This window comes from Metopolophium dirhodum, chromosome 1, assembly GCF_019925205.1.
Source record: "Metopolophium dirhodum isolate CAU chromosome 1, ASM1992520v1, whole genome shotgun sequence".
Taxonomy (NCBI): domain Eukaryota; kingdom Metazoa; phylum Arthropoda; class Insecta; order Hemiptera; family Aphididae; genus Metopolophium; species Metopolophium dirhodum.
In genome coordinates, this window is record NC_083560.1 from 734,595 (window position 1) to 756,530 (window position 21,936).

Consider the following 21,936-nt stretch of genomic DNA (forward strand, 5'->3'; position numbering starts at 1 on the left):
GTGTGTCAAGTTCATAAATTGAATAGATAATTAAGAAACTAGTTAAGTTAAAAAGTTACACAAAATTAACTTTTAGGTTTTTATTTTGTTAATGTCCACCTTTGTAACCACCTAACTATAGTCGGCAAAACTTAAGTTGCCTGGTGACCGATGTGAACTTAGCAGCCATTAGTGGATATCAAAATCATAAATTCAATGGCCGCGTGCCTTATATACTGGGTGATCATATATTATATGGATGGAGGCGAGTCTCCAGAGATGCTTGATGTGCGCATGCGCGATGTAAACCGTAGCATGTTTTGATGTTAGTTTATATTTTTATAATATATTCAGTGACATAATTACCGTAGTGCACAATAGTGCACTTGCACACCCTGGTATTATGTAGCAGGTGCAAAGGGTTGTAGGTCATTTTCTACAGTCGAGCATTGAAAGTGCAATACGCCAAAACTTTGTACGATTGAGTAAAAATGATAATTTCTGAACACGGCTACTTTGTAGGTACCTACTATTACATATATTGCATATATTTTAAATATAAGTTATATACCTATAAGTAGTACCTAAGCATAAAGTATATATGATGCTAATTATTAAAATGTAAAAATTTAAATTTAAATAAAAAGTCAATAAAAAATGATTTAAAATAGATTAACAATTCAAAATTATCAAAGTTTTTTTAATTCACTGGTTAGATAACAGCCAAATATTATTTAGTGCTATAATATAATATTTTTTAATTAATTTAGGGCCCGGGACTTGATGACCTAAAAATATTGTAATTATAAAATTATCAAATAATGAAATATGATTAAAAATTATAATTGTATTATTTTGTTATTTTATCAAAAATTATGTTAAAAAGTAAATTAAAAATGTGTACAATATAAAAAAATATGTCAAAATTACGAATAAAATTATTATGGATAGGTTAATAAACCATAATTCCCTACTTGGAATGTATAACTCTATAAGATACCTAGATTTACCAAAGAATATTCAAACTTAATAGCATAGTCTGGTTATGACTTCAGACTTGTTTAAATTGTATATTAATATATTATATACTTAATGTATATAATAGTACAAAGAGTTCTCGGTAAAGTTATACCTGATCGTACAAAGTGTCAGCGTTACGCATTCTAAACAATAGACAGTACAAAGTGACCGTTTACCTACTGGTGCAAAGATATTATGCTTTTGTACCTGCTGAAGCTGAACTTTATACATACCTTTTATTGATTTGTCGTTTTTTTAAAAAATGATAACATAACTGATTACTGAACAAATAATAAAATAACGTTATAAGTAATTATAACTTAAATAATAATTTTGTTATAAATAATTCATTATTGCCGAAATATTTATTTATATGTAAAATGTATTATGTATAATATACAGACATACCACATATTACAGTGTTTAAAATATACAGATTTCGTTATTTGTATGGTAGTTAGGTATGTTATTTATCGTAATCAAATATAAAAAGATACATAGTGCCCAGGAGCAAAGCGTATTGCCTTCAAATATATGACTCAATATTTTGTCTTCACGATTATTAGAACGATATAAGTCTTGCACCTCCTTAATAATTTCATGTAATTACGCCAACGAATACATCAATTCACATAGACTAATAATATGCGATATTTCTCTACACGTAGGTATGTGCACCAGCCCCCTCGAGCATCTTCGTCAGAAACTCCCTGCTAATATGCTGTTCAAGTTATCGGGACATGGGTCTATTCATAGTATATGGGCTATAGTCAATTTTGCTTCCGTTTTTCCCAAAGGGTTCCCGTTTTACAAAAATGTATATTTCGGGTGGCGTGGCGTGGCGTGAGTTGTGAGTGAGTGTAAGTCCCTCTCATGGACCCACAACCCCACGCCAATACGCACAAGTTAAATTAGTTGTGAATTTTAGAATTTAATTTTTAAAAAAACACATAGTTTCTAAAAACAATTTATTGATATAACAAATCGATGATTATTATTGTTTTTTTAAAGTAAATAGTCAAACACATCACCATTATATTATATTGCTATTTTATCCATACAGTTTTAATAGTTATTTTTCAATAATACAATGATTATAATCGTTATTACTTATTACCCGAAGAGCCCATTATTTTATAATATGTTTTTTTAATATTAACGTAAAGCAATAATACAGACGCACGTCACACTTGCCTTCGATTGTTCTACCTATTATGAAATATACATTATTCAGTGTCGCGTATGCATTATGAAAAATGCTTACAAACTGTGTAATAATATGTGCCCCTTCCTATGGAGCTTTGCCTATATCGATTCAATAAGCAGTTTCAATTCTGCTTACACTGTGTATTTACACTAATTACAGTAAGTGGGCGCAAGTTTCTAAAATCCTCAAATATTTTTACCCCCGGGGGTAAGATTTTTTTTTTTTTTGTTATTAAAGTATTTTTATTCAGTCTGTTTCAATACATGAACAATAAGAACAATTGATGAAAATAAAAAATAAAATAAAATAAAAATAAATGACAGATTATCCCGTATGTAGAGGCCTCCCAGCGGAGGTACTACGACATGAGTATGACTAAATTAGGCTAGTAGGTCACGACACCACTGTCTTTTGAGTCTTTTAACTGGGTTACCTGGGATAGAAGTAGATGATAGGTCGGAGATTAACGGATTCTTATGGTGAGCTAGGCGGCTATTGAAACGTTTGTAAGATAAATCTAGATAATTTATACCCCCGGTAAAATTTTAAAGGGGGGTAAAATTGTTCATGAAGAGGAAAAAATATTCTAGGATATTATTACTCCCCCACCCCCGGTAATATTGTTTATCAGGGGGTTAAAAATATACTAGGTTATTTTTACAACCCCCCGGTAAAATTGTTCATCAGGGGGGTAAAAATATACTAGCACATGCTTAACGATAAGTTTAAAATATTATAGGATATATTTATTTCTTATGTGAATTTTATACAAGATTATTTTTACCCCCCTGGTAAAAATGTGTTCTTAAAGGGGGGTAAAAATATCCTAGCATATAATAAACGAACTGCTTAAAATATACTAGGATATATTTACCTGATTACCTCCCATTGAATTTTTTTAGTAGATTATTTTTACCCCCCGGTAAGAATGTGTTTTTAAGGGGGGTAAAAATATCCTAGCATATAATTAACGATATGTTTAAAATATACTAGGATATATTTATCTTTTATGTGAATTTTTATAGAAAGTTATTTTTACCTCCCCTGTAATAATGTGTTTGTAAGGGGGAAAAATATATACTAGCATATAATTAACGATCTGTTTAAAATAAACTAGGATATATTTACCTCCCATTGAATTTTTACAGTAGATTATTTTTACCTCCCCGGTAAGAATGTGTTTTTAAGGGGGCTAAAAATATCCTAGCATATAACTAACGATATGTTTAAAATATACAAGGATATATTTACCTCCCATTGAATTTTTATAGTAGATTATGTGTTTTTAAGGGGGGTAAATATATCCTAGCATATTCAAATTTATACTTATATTTAGAATAACGTTGGTGGCGATGGCGTCTGGAAAATGATACCGATAAAAAGTTTTATAAGATACGTTGAATTATATTTTAAAACATGATAAATATTTTTGATAATTATTTGTATAAATAAAATATTAAATTGTATTTAGAATTAGATAGGTAAATTCAGGGGCGATCATAAAATTTATTTTTAGGGGGGATTGGAGTGAATTTTGCCTCCTTCCAAAAATAACATTTTACGACTGGTATTTTACTTTTTTTTAGTCGTCAGCTGTCGCAACTTAATGTAATCATAAGGACTCGGTTAGGTTAGATTAGGTTTAAATTACCTAAAAATATCAAAAAATTAACTTTAAAAAAATGCATTTATGGCCTAAAAACTCTAAAAAATTACTTAAAAATATCAAAAAAATGCATTTAACATGTAAAATTAAGTAGGTATGTATATGAATAACAAAAATTAGTAGAAAAAAAACTGGTTTATTAGTTGGTGTCACAGATCATTTTCAGCCTTGTATAATTTAAAACCTGCAGATTACCTGATATTATATAGTTCAAAATGAAAATGAAAATTATTTTTATAATACATTAGCATTAATATACGTAGTACTATGTTTATAGATTATATTTCAAAATGAAATATAAGTAATATAGTGAACTGTTTTAGACATATTACGAGATATAAGTATAAAATGTCTTAAAAAATTAAAAGATGCATTAAAAACGTCAATATTGTTCCAAATAAATCATGTGGTTATAACGTGAAGTACCTACTTGAATCACATATTTTGTAGCATCGTGTAAGATATTCCAAATAAAGATGTAATTGCATTGAAATCCGAGCCCTAGTACTAAAAATAACTGTATATCGATAGACTGAAAATAATAGTTACATAAGAATAAAAAAAAAGTTCGTTAAATTAATAATAAGTTGACATTAAAAGATAAAGCCATTTGTTGACTGAATGAATGAGTGTTTGTCATTTGCATATTTAATGTACACATGTACATTAAGTTAATGAATTTTACTTAATTATATCAACAACTTATTTTATAATTCGTACAATTTATAATTATTAGTATAACGTATGAGGTTAAAGATGCAATAATGTAAATCTTTTATCACAATAAATACATGTTATTTATTCAATGTTCACCCATTGTTAATTCTAAGACGTGGATTATTTGAATAATTAATATTTATTATGTGTTCAATGTATAGCAATAATTAATTCAATGATATATCATATAATATATACAATTATATCAATGAACTTATTTTATTTACTTAATGTTTACGGATTATCAATTCAAAGTATGGATTATATAAATCAATGAACCATTCTTATTTATTTGAATTAATTCATTTTGTTGTAGAAATGTATTAGAATTATTAGTTCAATTTATGTATTTTACTATATATAATAGAAACTAATAAAATATATTGTTACAGGCCATTAGGCCAAATACAACATTAATATAGGTAATTCTAAAACTAGCCAACATTAAGTACCCAGAATTTAATGTAATATTACTATAATGAAATTATATCCAAAGATATATTCCATTTTAAAGAAACTATGTATTGACATTTTTGAAAAATTTTGAAGTATAAAATTTCAACCAATCTTAAAAATAATTTAAAAATAGTCAAATGTTACTTCTATTATTTGTAAAAGTATTCAAAAAAACACAAACCAAATTAACTTGAGCAATATTGTTAGTAGATAAAATGACCTTATGGTAATTTTTACAATTTGAATTTATTTTGTTGACTGATAGAATAAAACTATAAATAAATAATACACATCTAAAAAACAAATGTATAAAATATATTAAAAGTTAAGTGTTATAGACATTTTAATTAATTATTATAACTATACGTTTAATTAAAAAATAAAAAATATTATAATATTATATAATATAATAATAATAATAATGACTTTATAAAAATATGCATAACATACTTGCTATAACATTAATAATATTATTTTATAGATATTGCAACATAATAATATGTACTTTAGCAAAACTTTTTGTTAAATTAAAACTGTAGTCTTATATACATTTTAATTAATTATTATTAGGTACTATATACTGATGCGGTCCTGTGAGGAGTCGCGAGGATGAGGTGGTTCGGGGTCTACTGACCACGTGAACAAAAAAAAACAAAAAAATAAATAACGAAACAACGAGTGTTGTTTATTTTGTAGCGTAAATACGAAAGAGAACTAAAAAAAAAACAATAGGCAACGGAGAACAAAACTCTACGCAAACTCAGTAAAAAAAAAGAACAACGGTGATGGGTGGTGCAACGATCTCAGGCAACAGGTTGAACGTGTCGTATCGGTCGTCGGAAAACTAGTGACATTACAATCCGGTTCACCCAACGGCCGGCCGACGGTTCACAGCGCGGGTGTCGCGCCCCGGCGTCGTCCGTCGTCGATTGGCGGTTTGTTTGAGAAGCGTTGCGCGGCTTTCCGCGTAAAAGGCTATTTGAATTCAAACAGCTATTACGCGGTACCGCGTCATACTCCCCCCCCAAACCGCCAACGGCGGTGGTGTTCCGGCCGTTGCCGGTGTCGTCAAAGGGTGTGTGTGGAGGGTGGTTTTGGTAGACACCTGTCCGTGGGTACGCTTTTCCAGCTGTGTTCAGCGGGCGCGTCCCTGGTGGTGTCTAGGCATGTTGGGGGGACGTGGGGGGACTGAAGTACATGAGGCTGACCTCCATGTCTTCAGTTCCAGCCATGCCTGCGTCCGTCTCACCTAACAGGTCCACCTCCTCTTCCGGGGATATTTCCATATCCGCGGTTTGAGGGGTCGTGGCTGTTAGTTTTTCCGCGGTTCTGGTTGCTCCGGAAGTGTTAGTCACTTCCTGTACCGTGATCACGGTGAGGTCTGGTGTCGCAGGCTCTGGCTGTGGCGGGACGGGGGCTGGTGTTGACGCCGGTTTTTCCAGGCGGTGTTGCTGGGACGTCTGCTTCGCCTTGTATTCCCGCATCCGCTGCTTGTTCCGGCGCTGGCGCGCGTTAAGTGAAGCCGGTGGTGTTGTGTCGGTGGTGGTGTCCCTTATTGGCAGCGGGTTGACGGGCGTTCCTGGAGGCGGGATGGTCGACGTCCTTGGCGCTGGTACCGGTCTCTCCATCAGTGGGTGGGGTGGCAGTCTCGCCGGTGCCCGACTTGTTGTCGTTGGTGGCGCCGGTCGAGTTCGGGTCGCCGGTCGTGCTGCGGCTGCCGGTCGTGCCGTGGCCGTCGGTCGAGTCACCCGTCTGGGGCTGCGCGACCTATTGAGCCGCATTGCGGTTGCGGGTTCGCCGCTCGTCGCCCTTTGGAAGACGACGGTCCGGTCTTCCCACCCACTCGTGTAGGCGGCCCACAGTACCGGGTCCTGCTGCAACTGCGCCGTGGTCATCTGGCGGACCCGTGCCGCCGTGGTGGTGTTGGTGCCCTCCTTCAAGCTGGCTGACCTCAGCAGCTGCTGGCTGCGTTCCAGCAGTTCCGCCGCTTGTTGGAGGGTGCTGGATGTCGTCGGTGGTTGACGCTCCATTGGTGCTATTCCGACTGAAATTATGTACACCAAATGCTATTGTGGATTTATGGTTGTGATGGGGGTTGGGTGGGGGGTGTTTTGGGCGCTGCGGTGTTCGCGCGTTTTAGGCAGGACACGTGAATTTTGCGTGCTTTACCGGTCCCCACCATTTCAGTGCGAAGCCGGCGTTAAATTTTTTGTGCGCGTTTGACAGGTGGTGTGCCTTGTAGTACACCATGTCACCTGTTTTGTACTTTGTGTCCGTCGGCCCACCTGTTACCGGTGGTGCGGTCAGTACATTGTTTTCGCGACTCACCCTAGCCATGTTTATTTGTTCGATTGGGTTGTCCGCTGTCCGCGACAGTATCCAGTCCCCCGGCCTTTTGCCCTCTCTCCCGAGGACGAGTACCGATGGTGGATATCCTGTCCGGTATTTACGCCTGTTCCTGATCGAAAAAAGAATGGGGGCTAGCTTGGTGTCCCAGGTGTTGTGGTTGCCGTCGATGAGTAGCGCGCGTAGACCTTTTTTTAATTCCTGGTTACGGCGTTCGACTGGGTTGGCCCTCGGGTGATATACCGGAGTTGTCCTGCCCTCGGCCCCCCACTGTTCGATCGTTTTACGCATATCGTTTGCTACGAACTGTGAGCCGTTATCGCTTAAGCACACACGGGGGTATCCGAAACGTGAAAAGAATTCTCGTTCAAGCGTTTCGGTTATTGTTTTTGTAGTGGCTGTTCCGAGGGGGTATGCCTCGGTCCATCTACTAAACAGATCCGTGGCGACCAGTATGTATTGTTTTCCCTTACTCGTACGCGGGTAGGGGCCCATGAGGTCTATGCTAACCACCTCCCAGGGGTGTCGAGGTATTCTGGTGGTCGCGCGGTCATCTGCGCGCGTGTTCAGTGGTTTGGTACACGCGTATATGTGACACGACTTGACGTACAGTCGGATGTCGTTTTTTTTGTCCTTTCCAAAAAAACCGTTGTTTTACCGCTCTGTACGTTTCTTTCCAGCCCGGGTGGTTTGCGAGTACGTGATCGTGGTATGTCCAGATCACGTTCTGCGTCTTGTCCTTTGGGATGACTACGGGTGTGTGTTCGCCCAAATTTATTCGCAGAAGACCGTCGGTAAAAAATTATTTATTTTTTTTTATCCGAGGTACTTCCGGTATTGTGCGCTGGGTCGTCCGTTGTCATGTTGCGCGCTGTGTCTCGTGTATTGGGGTCAATGGCCTGCCATGTCACGAGCATAGCGTGTGTGATTGTGGGACCACTAGTGGTGTTAGCCGGGTCCGTCGTGGCGAACAGATTGTCGGCCGGTGAGCTAGTAGCAGTGGTGAGTGGCGAGGTGGGTACTCCTACTAGTCGTTCCTCGAGGTGTTCCTCGTCTACCGGTGGCCCGGTGGTTGGGTTGCGGGATAGCATGTCCGGCGCCTCGTTCTGTACGCCGGGCACATGTGTGGTTTTGTAGTCCAGGTTAGCCAGCTGTAGTGTCCACCTGGTTAACTTGGAATTTGTGTTTTTGGCTCGGTGGAGCCATGTGAGTGCCGAGTTGTCGGTGAATAGGTCAAAGCGGCGGGCCTCTAGGTATGGTCTAAACTTGTCGGTTGCCCAGATTATCGCGAGGCACTCGCGTTCTACCGCGGCGTACCTTGTTTGCGTATCACTAAACTTTTTGCTTGCGTAGGCGATTATCCGCCTTTCGTCCGGGCTGTCACCCCGTTGGAAAAGGACGGCACCTGCTCCTATTTCGCTATCATCGGTTTGTAGGCAAAACAGTTTTCCGTAATCTGGCGTCGACAGTTTTGGCGAATCGTACAGGGCGCGTTTTATTTTGGTAAATGCGGCCTGTTCGGTTTCGGTCCACGACCATTTGGTCCCCTGTTTAAGTCTATTCGTTAGGGGTGCTATGGTGTCCGCGTAGTTGTCGACAAACTGGCTGTACCAGTTGCAAACGCCCAGGAACTTCCGTAGGTCCCTCAGTTTGGTTGGTGGGGGGTAGTTTATGATGCCCTCTAGTTTCTCCGGTTGTTTGTCTATTCCTTCGGAGGTGACTAGGTGTCCGAGAAATGAAATTTCGGTGGCTCCGAATTTGCACTTTTCGGGGTTGCATGTGAGCCCGTGTCTCTGTAGACGTTCTAGAACTTTGTCCAAGTGGCACTGGTGTTCGTCCACAGTGTTCGAAAACACCACTATATCGTCTAGATATACGCGGACGAACTCGTCCAGGTACCCCCTCAGGACTTCGTCCATTAATCGCACGAAGGTCATGGGGCTGTTTTTGAGGCCGAAGGGAAGGACTCGGAATTGGTATAGGCCCCGACGCGTCCGGAATGCCGTGTATTTTCGCGCGTTTTGATTAAGTGGGACCTGCCAGTAACCCGACTTAAGGTCCAGGACGCTGAATACTTTTGCGCCTCTCATCTGACGTATCAGCGTATTGAGGTCGGGCATTGGGTAAGCGTCAGACTCAGTGATATCATTGAGCCGCCTATAATCAATGCATAGTCGGGGTGAGCCGTCTTTCTTTTTTGCTAGAACGATGGGTGCGGCCCACGGGGATGTGTTCTGTTCTACCAGTCCCTGCTCTTCCATGTCCCGTATCATGGTGTCGATTGTGGCCTGTTTTACCGGTGGGTAGGGATATGGTTTGAGTGCTATGGGTGTTTGGTTTTTGAGGAGGATGTCGTGTTCAATTAACCTGGTGCGTCCTACCCTACCGTTGAATACGTCCGGATAGTTGCGTACTACTTCGGCGAGTTTCGCGCGTGTGTGGTGGTCACCGTTTATTGTTAATTTGTCGACATCTAGTGTTGGGGTTGGGGTGGGTGTCCGCCCTTTCCAGCACGCTGTTGTTCTCCTATCCGAACCTAAATGGATAGTGCTCGTTGTGTAGTCCCAGGTGACTTCGTTTTGTACGAGAAAGTCGTGACCTAGGAGCATGTCGCAGTACAAATTTTCCAGAATGGCTGCGTTGAAGGTGACCATGAGGTCTCCGATTCTGGCTACGAATGTGGAGGTACCACTTGTCATTGTGGTATGTCCTTCCGCCATTCGTACCTGAGTTGGTTGTCCGTGTGGGGGTGTGCCATATTGATGTGCTATGTTCGGGCTTACATACGATTTTTGTGCTTGTGAGTCGAGTAGAGCTGTTACGGGGCCTGACCTAAATTCGAGTTCGACCGCGGGGGTCGGAATTTTGTCGGGGCATACACGTTTAGCGTTATTCGACGGTGGTTGTGATGTATAGCTGGGTAACTGGTTCTTAACCGCGTTATCGGTACTATGGGGAGCGGTTTGCACCGCCATTACCAGAGCATCCGTTTTGGTTACCTCTGTGCTATGGGTGTGTACCGTATGAGTACGTGTTAATTCCGTAGTAGGGGTCGTTGTGTGTGGTGATGATGACCTGCTACTTAACGGAATTTTAATTTTTTTGATGGGTGATATATCTGATGACGCCGAGTTTATCGATGCGCGTTTGATAGTTATATCCCCGTCTGTATTGCCGAGCGTTGTGTGTGGTGGCGTGGTTGTGTGTGTGTGTGTTTGAGGCGGCGGCGTGGACAATTGTCCGTCGACTCATTTCCCGTTTCCCGAACGCGGCGTGTTCCCGGGGCAGTCACTGTTCCAGTGAGGACCTCCACAGTACCTGCACGGGTTGGGCGGTTGCGGTTTACCTGCAGTACCGTCCCGTGTACGCGGTTGCGGCTTCGGTGGGGGCGGGCGGGTTTGGGAATATGTTTTGTACGCCGGTTAGGTTGTTAAGTGGGCGTTTCGTCTGGTGTGTATTCCAGGATTCCAGCGACCCGGCGGAGGTCTCCGAAAGTCGCTGGTCTCTGCAATCGGATATGTGTGCGGTATTCGTTGCGCGTTAGACCGACTATCGTACCGACTAGCTGTGTTTCAGATAGCCCGGTATTGACGCGGCGCGCGAGTTGGTTTTTTTTGTGTCACGAACTCCGTAAGCGATTGCGTTTGTGTTTGTCGGACGGATACTATCTCGGCCCGCAGTCGTGATTGTATTTCCACGTTGTCGAATTTTTCTAAAAATTCGGCGCGGAACTCATCCCAGGTGAGGTCCAGTAGTCTGATGGTGTTCCACCATGTACTGGCTGCACCCTTCAGCTGCTGCGTGACAATATTAGTCCAGGCCGACCTATCTATACGCGTTTGGTACAATATCGATTCCGCCTTGTGTATGAATCGTACCGGGTCCTCAGGCGTTGTTCCGAGGAACTCCGGCAGCGAATGTTTCGCTGCACATACGTCGTCGAATGGTATCAGCGTCGATTGTTGTGACGCATAGGTGTGTGTGGAGGAGGGGGCATGGTATAAATTAGGCGTGTCATCGAACCGTACCGAACGGTCGGCGTGCTGGTTACCCGCGGACGGCGGTTCGCGCGCCGCGGAGTACCTCGTACTGTATTCCGTGTGATCCGATGATACTGTGTGATGGGGGCGGGTCGGTGCTGTCCCTTCCGGTTGGTGTTCCGGTGCTTGGCGTGCCATACCCATTTCCAGGCGTCGCATTGTCTCTGCAATGCGACGTTGGTCGTCGTCAAAGCGGGCCATGCAGTCCTCGAGCATGGTCAGTCGCGATTCCAGACTGTGCCCATGCGCCGAGTTTTCCGCCGCTTGCCGTACCTCCTTAATTATGGAACGACTCGCTTGAATCATATCCATAGCCTGTTGGTGTGTGGGTGTTGGTGGGTTATTGGTGGTGATGTTCGGTGGCTGGGCGGGTGATGATTCTCCCGGTTGGTTTTCCCTTTGTCCGGCGTCAAGCATCTGACCTGTTGGCAGGTTGTTTCCGGTATGTCCGGCGGGTTCCATAGGCGGAAACCGGACTTCGTTGGCCTGTAGGTTCAGGTCCGTGAAGTGTTGTATCAACCGGATTTCGAGATCATCTTTCACGCCCGTATCCGACAACTCGCGCTGCCTGCATTCGTAGCGCAACTCCGCGGCGGTCGACTCATTAATATATTTTCCCGACATGACGTCCGGTTGTTTTTCCGGTGTTGTTTACGGGAAAATATAAAATGTGGCAGTTGTCGGTGGAACGGTTGTCGCGTTCCTTCGATCAGCTGTGTTGACCGTTTATCGGTGTTTATTTGCGTACGGAATGTAGGTCAGTGAGTTGTTATTGTTTTGTTATTGCGCTTGCCGGGCGATCACAGTAACCGGTTTTCGCAGAGTGTTGTCACGGATGCGCGTGTGTGCGTTATCCGGCCCACTACTGCGATTAAGGAAGACGGCAGCTGTCGCTTTGAGCGGCGGCGGCGGCAGTCCGATTATGTGGTATTTCTGTCCCAGGTAATCGCGTGTTGACGTTATCGGTGGTGGTGCTGGGCGGTGGTGGTGTGGCCCTCTCGCGCTCTTACGTTCCTACCTACCTACGTCGTGTGTGTATGGACTTTGGAGCGTCGCGCGCGGTGTAGACGGTGCGTCCGTAAGTCGGGCGGCGCGGCTGGTCGTTACGTCCTTATGTAATATATTACGTAACGCCGGTTTTTCCGTTTTTGCCAGCTAACCACGTTTTTGTCGGATCACGTCGGGGACTTTTTTCCAAGTCGCGAAACGGGGAGGGTATATGATGGTGGTAGTAAGGGGTAAGTTAATAAGTTTTCACTTACCGGTGATTCCTGTACGGGGAGCCAGTTGATGCGGTCCTGTTAGGAGTCACGAGGATGAGGTGGTGCGGGGTCTACTGACCACGTGAACAAAAAAAAACAAAAAAATAAATAACGAAACAACGAGTGTTGTTTATTTTGTAGCGTAAATACGAAAGAGAACTAAAAAAAAAACAATAGGCAACGGAGAACAAAACTCTACGCAAACTCAGTAAAAAAAAAGAACAACGGTGATGGGTGGTGCCACGATCTCAGGCAACAGGTTGAACGTGTCGTATCGATCGTCGGAAAACTAGTGACATTACAATCCGGTTCACCCAACGGCCGGCCGACGGTTCACAGCGCGGGTGTCGCGCCACGGCGTCGTCCGTCGTCGATTGGCGGTTTGTTTGAGAAGCGTTGCGCGGCTTTCCGCGTAAAAGGCTATTTGAATTCAAACAGCTATTACGCGGGACCGCGTCAATACATTTAATTTAAAAAAAATATATAATTAGAAGTTCATAATGATTTTATCAAATGTATAGTGAACCTGCTGGTATTATTAATGAATAATATTATTGTTTTCTAAGTATTGTAAAATAATATGTACCTACTATAGAAAAAAATTTTGTTAAATTAAAACTGTAAAAATTACAATATGTAAAATAAATAGGTAAAAAACAAATGTATTAATATTAAAAGTATTGTCTTATTATAGACATTTTAATTAATTATTATTAGGTACTATACATTAAATTCAAATAAAATAAATCTTATAAGTAATTCATAATGATTTTATAAAATGTATAATTTACCTGCAGGTATTATTTATGAATAATATTGTTTTCTAAGTATTGTAACATAATATGTACCTTAGCAAAACTTTTTGTTAAATTAAAACTGTAAAAAAAACATTCTATAAATGAATAAAACATGATAGATTCTTCAGGAAACTTAAAATCAAATAAATATATACATTTAAAACATGTCCAATGCTTTTTAACACTATTAAACTTGAAGCGAATTCCTTCTATGTATAGGAAGATGTCTTTTATTGAAAAATATCTTTTCCCACACAGAAGACTGAAGGCTGGATTAAAACTTCAGTTTTTTAATGTGTTCAATGTAATCTTCAACGACTTGTTGTGTTTCACCAATATAAAGCACAGATTCCTGAGAGTCTTTGATTGTAAATTTAACAGTAGTTTTTTTGCCTGTCACTGGGTCAACCCGAACAATTCTGTTGGTTGGCACTAAATAAGCGTGTAGGGCCCAAATCAGAGCGGCATCTCGTCCATCTAAAAATATAATAATTTCTTATAAGTAAAACTTAGTAAAAAAAATGTTTTAAAAATTAAGACGTGATACTCGCATGTGTTGTCTCTGTCTTATAAATGTACAACATAGAAAAAACTGTTTTGCTTGAGAAAACTTTTATCTTTCTGTGTTTGTAGTAGTGGCTCCAAAATTTCTGAACATATAGGGTAGAAAATTATCCATGCAACATCGTGCCTATATTTTAGATTACATAAATACAATAAAAGTTATTTGCTTCTAAACATTTGGTTTTTTTGTTTTTTTTTTCATTTGCTTGTAAAAAATGATTGGATAGTGCTATTAAAAAAAAGCATGCTGTTGCACAGATAAAGTTCTTCTTTACGTGTTGTGAAAATTTGGTAGTTCTACAACAAATATGGTGTGAGAAAAGTCGTCCCGCGCAAAACAGTTTTTGCTATGTTGTACATTTGTAAGACGGAGACAACACATACGGGTGTGACATTCTCTTAAGGGGGCTTCAGTTGATCAGTCGATGAACAAATAGTGACTTTTATACCAAAAAGCCAGACAAAACTGGAGGAATTTAGTTTGACGTATTTAAATTTTGAAAACGGATTATGATCGATTAACAATTTTACTATAGGTCTGACCCGAGACAATTTTTAATATTCCAATTATTGTTAGTGTCATGATGAATAATACAAATACAAAAATTTAATATTTTTGAATATCACTGCTAAAAAATAGTAATTCAAAATCGTCTCAACCGAAACCTAGTTAACTTGGTAATCAATGAAAATCGGTTTTAAAAATTGAAATCCGTCAAACAAAATTTCTTCAGTTTTGTCTAGCTTTTTGGTTTAAAAATCACTTAGATTAAAAATAATAATAAAAAAAAAGATTAATAAGATTAATAATATATGTTAGATACTTACCTCGGTGTGTTTTAAACAATTTTGTCTTCTTGAGCAATTAATTAAACAATTAATTAAGTAAACATAATATCATCAAACACGTTTTCAGTGCTTATGCAACGGTAAACACGAGATTAGTGACGGTCAATGGTCATTATGTGTGAAATGTAAATAAAAATTGATAACCACTATTTTGTTTATAATAAAAAATATTGTTGTTGACATAAACTCAATCGTTATTTTTTAAATACATCTGTACAATGTACACAGTTATTCATTTTATCACCCAGATTATCATTTGTATAAATAAGTTCTGATTATCAATGAATAAGAAATTACAAATATCCACAAAAAGAATTTATCAATATAAAGAACCAGTGGCGGCGCAATCTTTTTCGACAGTGAGGCAAGAAAATGTTAGTTGCATCACACACGACCCACCTTTTTATTTTGCACAGAGCCGTGGGGGGCTACGCCCATCACACCCCCTATTATAATTCTATATCAAATTAGCCTTTCTAAAAAATCATGTTACGGGTACTACAATAAAAATAACTTTTATAAATTATATAAATACTGCTTTCCATTACGTTCTATAGGTTTAAAAACGTTTGAAATGGAACTTGAAGCACTTCTTTTAATAGACTTTTTTTTTACAAGATTCCTTGTGTCGAATACAGTTGGTATTGTTCAATAAATCACAATTTTTTCCTCAACTGGGACACAGAGAATTCATGTTTCAATAGTTAGTGATTAAACGGATGTGTTAACAAATTAACGTAATACGTAAATAAAATAATAATTATAAAAATGAATCCAAGTTTCTGCTTGAGAGTTGAGACTGCAATAATAACGTTAATAACAGCAAAACACTGTATTACTGACAGAATGTGAAAACAAGTTACTAACACACAGTTGCGATTCATATTTATTAATACTAATCAGTTATTGGTCGTTTCTGGTTAATAGTGGAAAATACGTCTGAATGTCACTCAATATTTTTCAGAACTGACTACCCACTATAGGTACCTACTCGGTACCCACCCACCACCCATTTTAGCTGTGAGACATTTGTCTCACAAAAACCCTCTCGCGCCGCCACTGTAAAGAACTATAGTTTATTATTTTTATTAACCTAATCATCATATTAATGAAAATTGATGTTTAATACAACAATAAGTAAATAGTCGTCTTTATAGGTTTAAAAACACTGTTATTACATTATAACAAAAAAAATTGTGGTTATTATAACAAATCTTTACGTTGGTGTAACAATTTAACTTGCTATAAGATTAAAAATAACTATTTTTTGTTCTAACAAAACAAATTATTATATAAAAAAAAAATTCGCAAGGGATTTATAAAGACCAGTTATTGAGTTAATTAACACAAGCTTATAATATTGACTAATAATATTATAAGTCGATGAACAATATTTTATTGAATTATAAAAAAAGTACGTTGTGTCAAAGATTATGGTCAATAACGACAAGTTCATTCATATTACGGACGACTTTTTTTTCAGAACGGATAACATATTAAGCCGACTGATAACTTTAGCCGTCGCCGCGTTATCACCGCTCCTTATCACTTTTGACGATTTTTTTCAAAATTTTCAAAATTTCTTCAGATTTTTCGTCTTTACTCCGTCTGAGGACTTTCCGCGTCCCCGCTCAGACCTTATTCGCGTTTCCCGCTAAATTTACAGGCCGCGCGTGGCCGTACTTTTTTCCCGGCGGGCCCACCGCGGCGGAGATGACGTGCAAACCAGCTAGGGTTTTTTTGCCGTTTTTTTCGAAAATTCTAGTTTTAGCACGTCTGCCCTCACCGCTAAATTTGTAGGCCGCGCGCGACTGCACTTCCTCCGGGGCGGAGAAGTCGATCGCGGAGAGAGCGTCGTCGTCACAATTTTAACGATTTTTCGAAAATTTTCGCCGCGGATCGCTTGAAACCCCCCGACTGGGACGAAGACGTATTCGCGTTCCCCGCTAAATTTATAGGCCACGCGCGGTCGTACTTTCTCCGGGACGGTTCCACGACAAAATATCCCGGTAAAAATATCCCGGTCAAAATATCCCCGACAAAATATCCTTAAACCAAAATATCCCCGACAAAATATTCCATGACAAAATATCCCGCGTAAAAATATCCCCGACAAAATATAATATAATAGCTGTTGCGATTAGAAGTAATAATCGCACTTTATCTAATCTAGTAATAGGTATTCGTTATTTTGATAATGGTATTATAGTGTTATTTTATATCATTACCTACGTCCTACAGTGCGTGTCGTGAGCATTTAACAGTCTTAAATCAAATTTTTTAAGTAACAATTTTTATTTAATTATAAAATGCTAGAATTTGTTAAAAGCCAAAAAGGCAATAATTTACTAATATTTGAAGGATATTTATTCAGTAGACACCGGAAGAGTGAAGAAAAAATAATTTGGCGTTGCACTGAGTATAAAAGAAAAAAATGTTTGACAAGATGTTACACAACCACAGACGACGAATCAGGTTTGTTGATTTATGATTAAATTTTAGGACGTGGATATAATAATATATATTATAATAAATATATAATAATAAAATATAAGAACTGTCGATACCATTGATCTTATAATATTATATGTGTAATCAACAAAAACCCTTCTTAAACCATGTGTAAAAATATATTACGGTTTTATCAGATTTTTAAGTAATATACAATTGATGACAATTGTAAAACGAATACTGCTCTTACGATTAATCTCAATAGGCCTGGATATAATAATATTTGTCATATATTGTCAAAATTTTTTCATAGGGGAATTTCTTGGTAAGAGAGGAGATCATGAACACGCTCCAGATGCAGCCGGATTAGAATCAAAGAAGGTAATAGAACGAATAAAAAAAGCTAGTGATTCTAATCAGACAACAAGAAATATTATAAGCGAGGCATTTTCTCAGTCATCTATGCCAATTGCAGCTAGGTTACCTTCAATTGTTGCGCTTAGTCGAACAATTCAACGTTCTCGAAATCGAAATAATGTACCTCCACCCAACCCTGTAACTGTTGATTCTTTAGTAATACCTAGCGAATACACATTAACTCTAAGTAATTTACCTTTTTTGCTATATGACAGTAAAAATAATGAAAATTGGGATAATAATAACAGAATATTGATATTCACAACAAATGAAAATTTAAATATACTGAATGACTCCGAAATATGGTTCGCAGATGGAACGTTTAAATCTGTACCCAATATATTTAACCAACTGTATACTATTCACAGTAATATTGACTGCACTGTATATCCACTTATATATATATATTAATGTGTAGTAAAAACGAAAATAGTTATTCCGAAGTACTAAATCAAATTAATATACTCAAACCAAATTTACAACCAAAGGCTATTGTGATAGATTTCGAACAAGCATTTATAAAATCATTTAAAGAATTATACACTAATGTTAAAATACATGGATGTTTTTTTCATTTTACCCAGTGCTTATGGCGAAAATTGCAATCGTGTGGATTAAAGAATAGGTATTCTACAGACGCAATATTTTCCCACGAAATAAAAAAATTATCGGCTCTCGCTTTTGTACCCGTTGATAATGTTATTTTTGCATTTGAAGAACTAATTAACTGCGACTACTACGTAGATAATGAAGAAGAATTACGAACAGTTGTTGATTATTTTGAAGACACGTGGATTGGGAGACCAACACGTGGTGGTAGGCGAAGAACGCCTACTTTTCCAATTAAAATATGGAATATGTTTGATGCTGTAATGGAAGGCTCTCCCAGGACAAATAACTCAGTAGAAGGATGGCACAGAGCGTTTAATTCTGCACTGGCAGCTAACCATGTAACAGTGTGGAAGTTCATAAATATGTTAAAGCGAGAACAAGGTCTGCAGGAGGCCAAAATGGAGCAGCAAACAGCTGGTGCACCTCAACAAAAAAAAGGCGAAAATATAAAAATTTGGACGAGCGGTTAATTGCTGTTGTAAAAGGATATGAGGAAACTAATAACAATAAATATTTAAAATCAATAGCACATAACTTAGTATTATAATAACTAAAAGTATAATAATTTTTGACGGAAAACATACCATTTTAATATATTTTTAAAAATGTTTTAATTAATTTTTTGTATTATATAAATGTATTAATATCTACATGTAACTTATATTATAATAATAAGTGTAATCATTTTTGACGGAAAACATACCATTTTAATATATTTTTAAAAATATCTTAATTTATTTTTTGTATTCAGTAAATGTTATTTTAATTAATAAGTAATAATAACGCGGGATATTTTGTCAAGGATATTTTTACGCGGGATATTTTGTCATGGAATATTTTGTCGGGGATATTTTGGTTTAGGGATATTTTGTCGGGGTTATTTTGACCGGGATATTTTGACGTGTCACCCTCCGGGACGAACGCCGAGAGCCGAGTGCCGATATCGCCACCGTCGAGTAGGTATTACTATATACAGGCATAAATACGTGCGTCGTAGGGATCGATTTTTTTCGAAAATCTCGCCGTTTCGACGTCCGAGGGTGGCGGAGCCGGTTGTCCGCTGCCCAAAACGGTGAGGTCACCCGCTTAAAAGCCCTTACCGGACGTCAAAATCGCGTTTGTAATTCGCCGAGACGGTGAAACAGCTTAAGAGTCATAGATTTGACACTAGTTCCCAACTCAGTAGGTAGGTAGTTAGGTAGGTAGGTGACCCGGGGTCGTGATTTCGATGCCGGCCTTCGGGATCGAAGATAATTTGCGGCGGCCGTGTGAATTCGGAATTCTTTTTTTCGTTTTTTTTTTTATATTTTACAGACTTTTGCCTACTCGGTCTCGGTGACGCCGTGAGCTACTCATATCGGTATTTATATATTTGATACATGATATAGCCACCGAAGGTACTGTAGGTACATGCATATTATAATAAATAAATGTCTAAATATTAAGAGTTGATACGGTCGTTAGGTGGTTGGGTTAGTTAAATTATATAATAATAGCTGTCAATTATTTGTTATTTACCTTTTAATTATCTATTTATTAATTTGATTTTATGCTCAACATTAAATATACAACACCTATACTATGTAATAGGTACATAATATATTATGGTATTATGATATCAAAAATAATTTACTTCACTCTCTCAGGCCTATTGAAAATACATACAAAATTTCATTAAAATCGGTCAAGCCGTTTTGGAGGTGTTTGGCGACATACATTTTTAATATTATGAAATGATAGATTTTTATATATTAGAAGAGATATAATATTGTAATAAATTAGTTACAACTAATTACCATCTTTAGTGTGTATATGGTGTTTTAGAATTATATAATTATAATATGTAGATGGGAGTTATTTATTTTTAGTATAATATAATGTACCAACAACCTACTTATAATAATAGTAGTAAATAACTTCTACAGAAATAATTATACTATGTAAAATGTATATAATATGTAGAATGCGTCAATAGGGAAGTTAGTAAGTGAAGGTGGTTTGATGTAGTGACATGTGCAAACCAGAAGTGAATAATATAAAATATTGTAAAATTGTAACTATATTATACAACTCATAATTATGAGTGTACCTAGGTATGTAAAATAATAAGATGATTTACGCATAATTTTATGAAATCATCTTGAATTGTTTACTATGTACCTACCTAATATAAGACAATATAATATATATATTAAAGATCGTCAAGATTCATAATACTAATTACTATGATATAATATGTATGTTACTTGCAAGCCCGGATTAAGGATCGATTGGGCCCCGGGACACCATACACTTAGTGGGGCCCCCTTCAACTTTAACTTGAAAATAATTGTATCATTACATATTAACGACTTTATATTATTGTATAATTTTTACTATATAAAAAAAATACAGGGTGTATCTTATGTCACTGTACAAGGATGTTTTTTTTAACAATTATGGATCGATGATATGGCATTTGATTAAAACAAAAAAGACGTGTTTCTTTATTTTTAACAGCCAATTTTTTTAAAACAATTTTAAATACGCAGTTGTACCTACCAATATAAAATCGACTTTTATTTTTCAAATGGTAACCAATATATTTTTTGATGGATTCTGGTAAAGTTTTTTTTCTGAACATTTTGACAGTCAAATGATCAATATTTTGGTTCGCTAGGTTATTAACTATGGTCCTTTAAAGTTTAGTATAATATGCATTAATACTTTTAACCAAAATACCTAATTTACAAGAGCTAAATAATTTTATCTTATATCTACTTTTTATATACTTAAATAGTTAAATCGGTAATGTAAAATGCTCAAAAAAAAAAAAAAACAAATAATATTGTTGGCAAACAGTTCATTATTTATATTATTTTTTCGTGATATAAAATTGGGAACTATATTGGACGCGTGAAAAAAATATATTTTGGAGATAAAGATGGGCCCCTCAAAACTTATGGGCCCCGAGACCGTGCTCCCCCTCCCCTTAAACCGGGCTTGGTAACTTGATATAAGTTTAAAACAAAAATTGTCCATGAAGTTGTTGATGTACCTACGAAACTAGCGAGGCCGCAATCCACCGCAGGTGGATTACATACCTGGCAATATAGGCTACGCATATTTTCCGCGATCCGACGCAGTCGGATTGCCTACCTATGTGATTTGATGATTGATAGCTAGACAATCGAATACACCTATGGTATCTACACTTTTTAACAAACAAAAGCACCATACGAACGATGGCAGTATCCTGGTATCCAATACGTCGTTTGGCTTTCGCAGTCGATTATAACCTTATACCGGTGATGAATGTTAGCCAGACACTTAGCAACAATAGTGACGGATTGCTAGACGCTAAAACTTTTTTACGTACTTGCCAAATCGCAGGCCTTATCCAATCCACACCACTTATCCTTAGCACAAATCTTCATGAAACTTTCAACTTTTAACCGATAGAAACTATCTATGTGGATTGCATACCTGGTGATATTATACGCTTCACATATTGTTCGCGATCCGACGGAGTCGGATTGTCTACCTATGTGATTTGATGACTGATAGCTAGAAA

General features: G+C 37.8%; 1 protein-coding gene across 1 annotated transcript; it reads right to left on the bottom strand.

Moving 5' to 3' along the window:
• Positions 1-7,181: 7,181 nt before the first annotated feature.
• LOC132936880 (uncharacterized protein K02A2.6-like) lies at positions 7,182-7,886 on the bottom strand. The gene has a single exon (XM_061003665.1). The coding sequence runs from the start codon at positions 7,884-7,886 to the stop codon at positions 7,182-7,184; it is 705 nt and encodes a 234-aa protein (XP_060859648.1).
• Between the last annotated feature and the right edge of the window lie 14,050 nt (positions 7,887-21,936).

Bases quoted from the DNA above. Each gene is read 5' to 3' on its own strand.
- LOC132936880 (XM_061003665.1), bottom strand. From the start codon at position 7,886: ATGGGCCCCTACCCGCGTACGAGTAAGGGAAAACAATACATACTGGTC.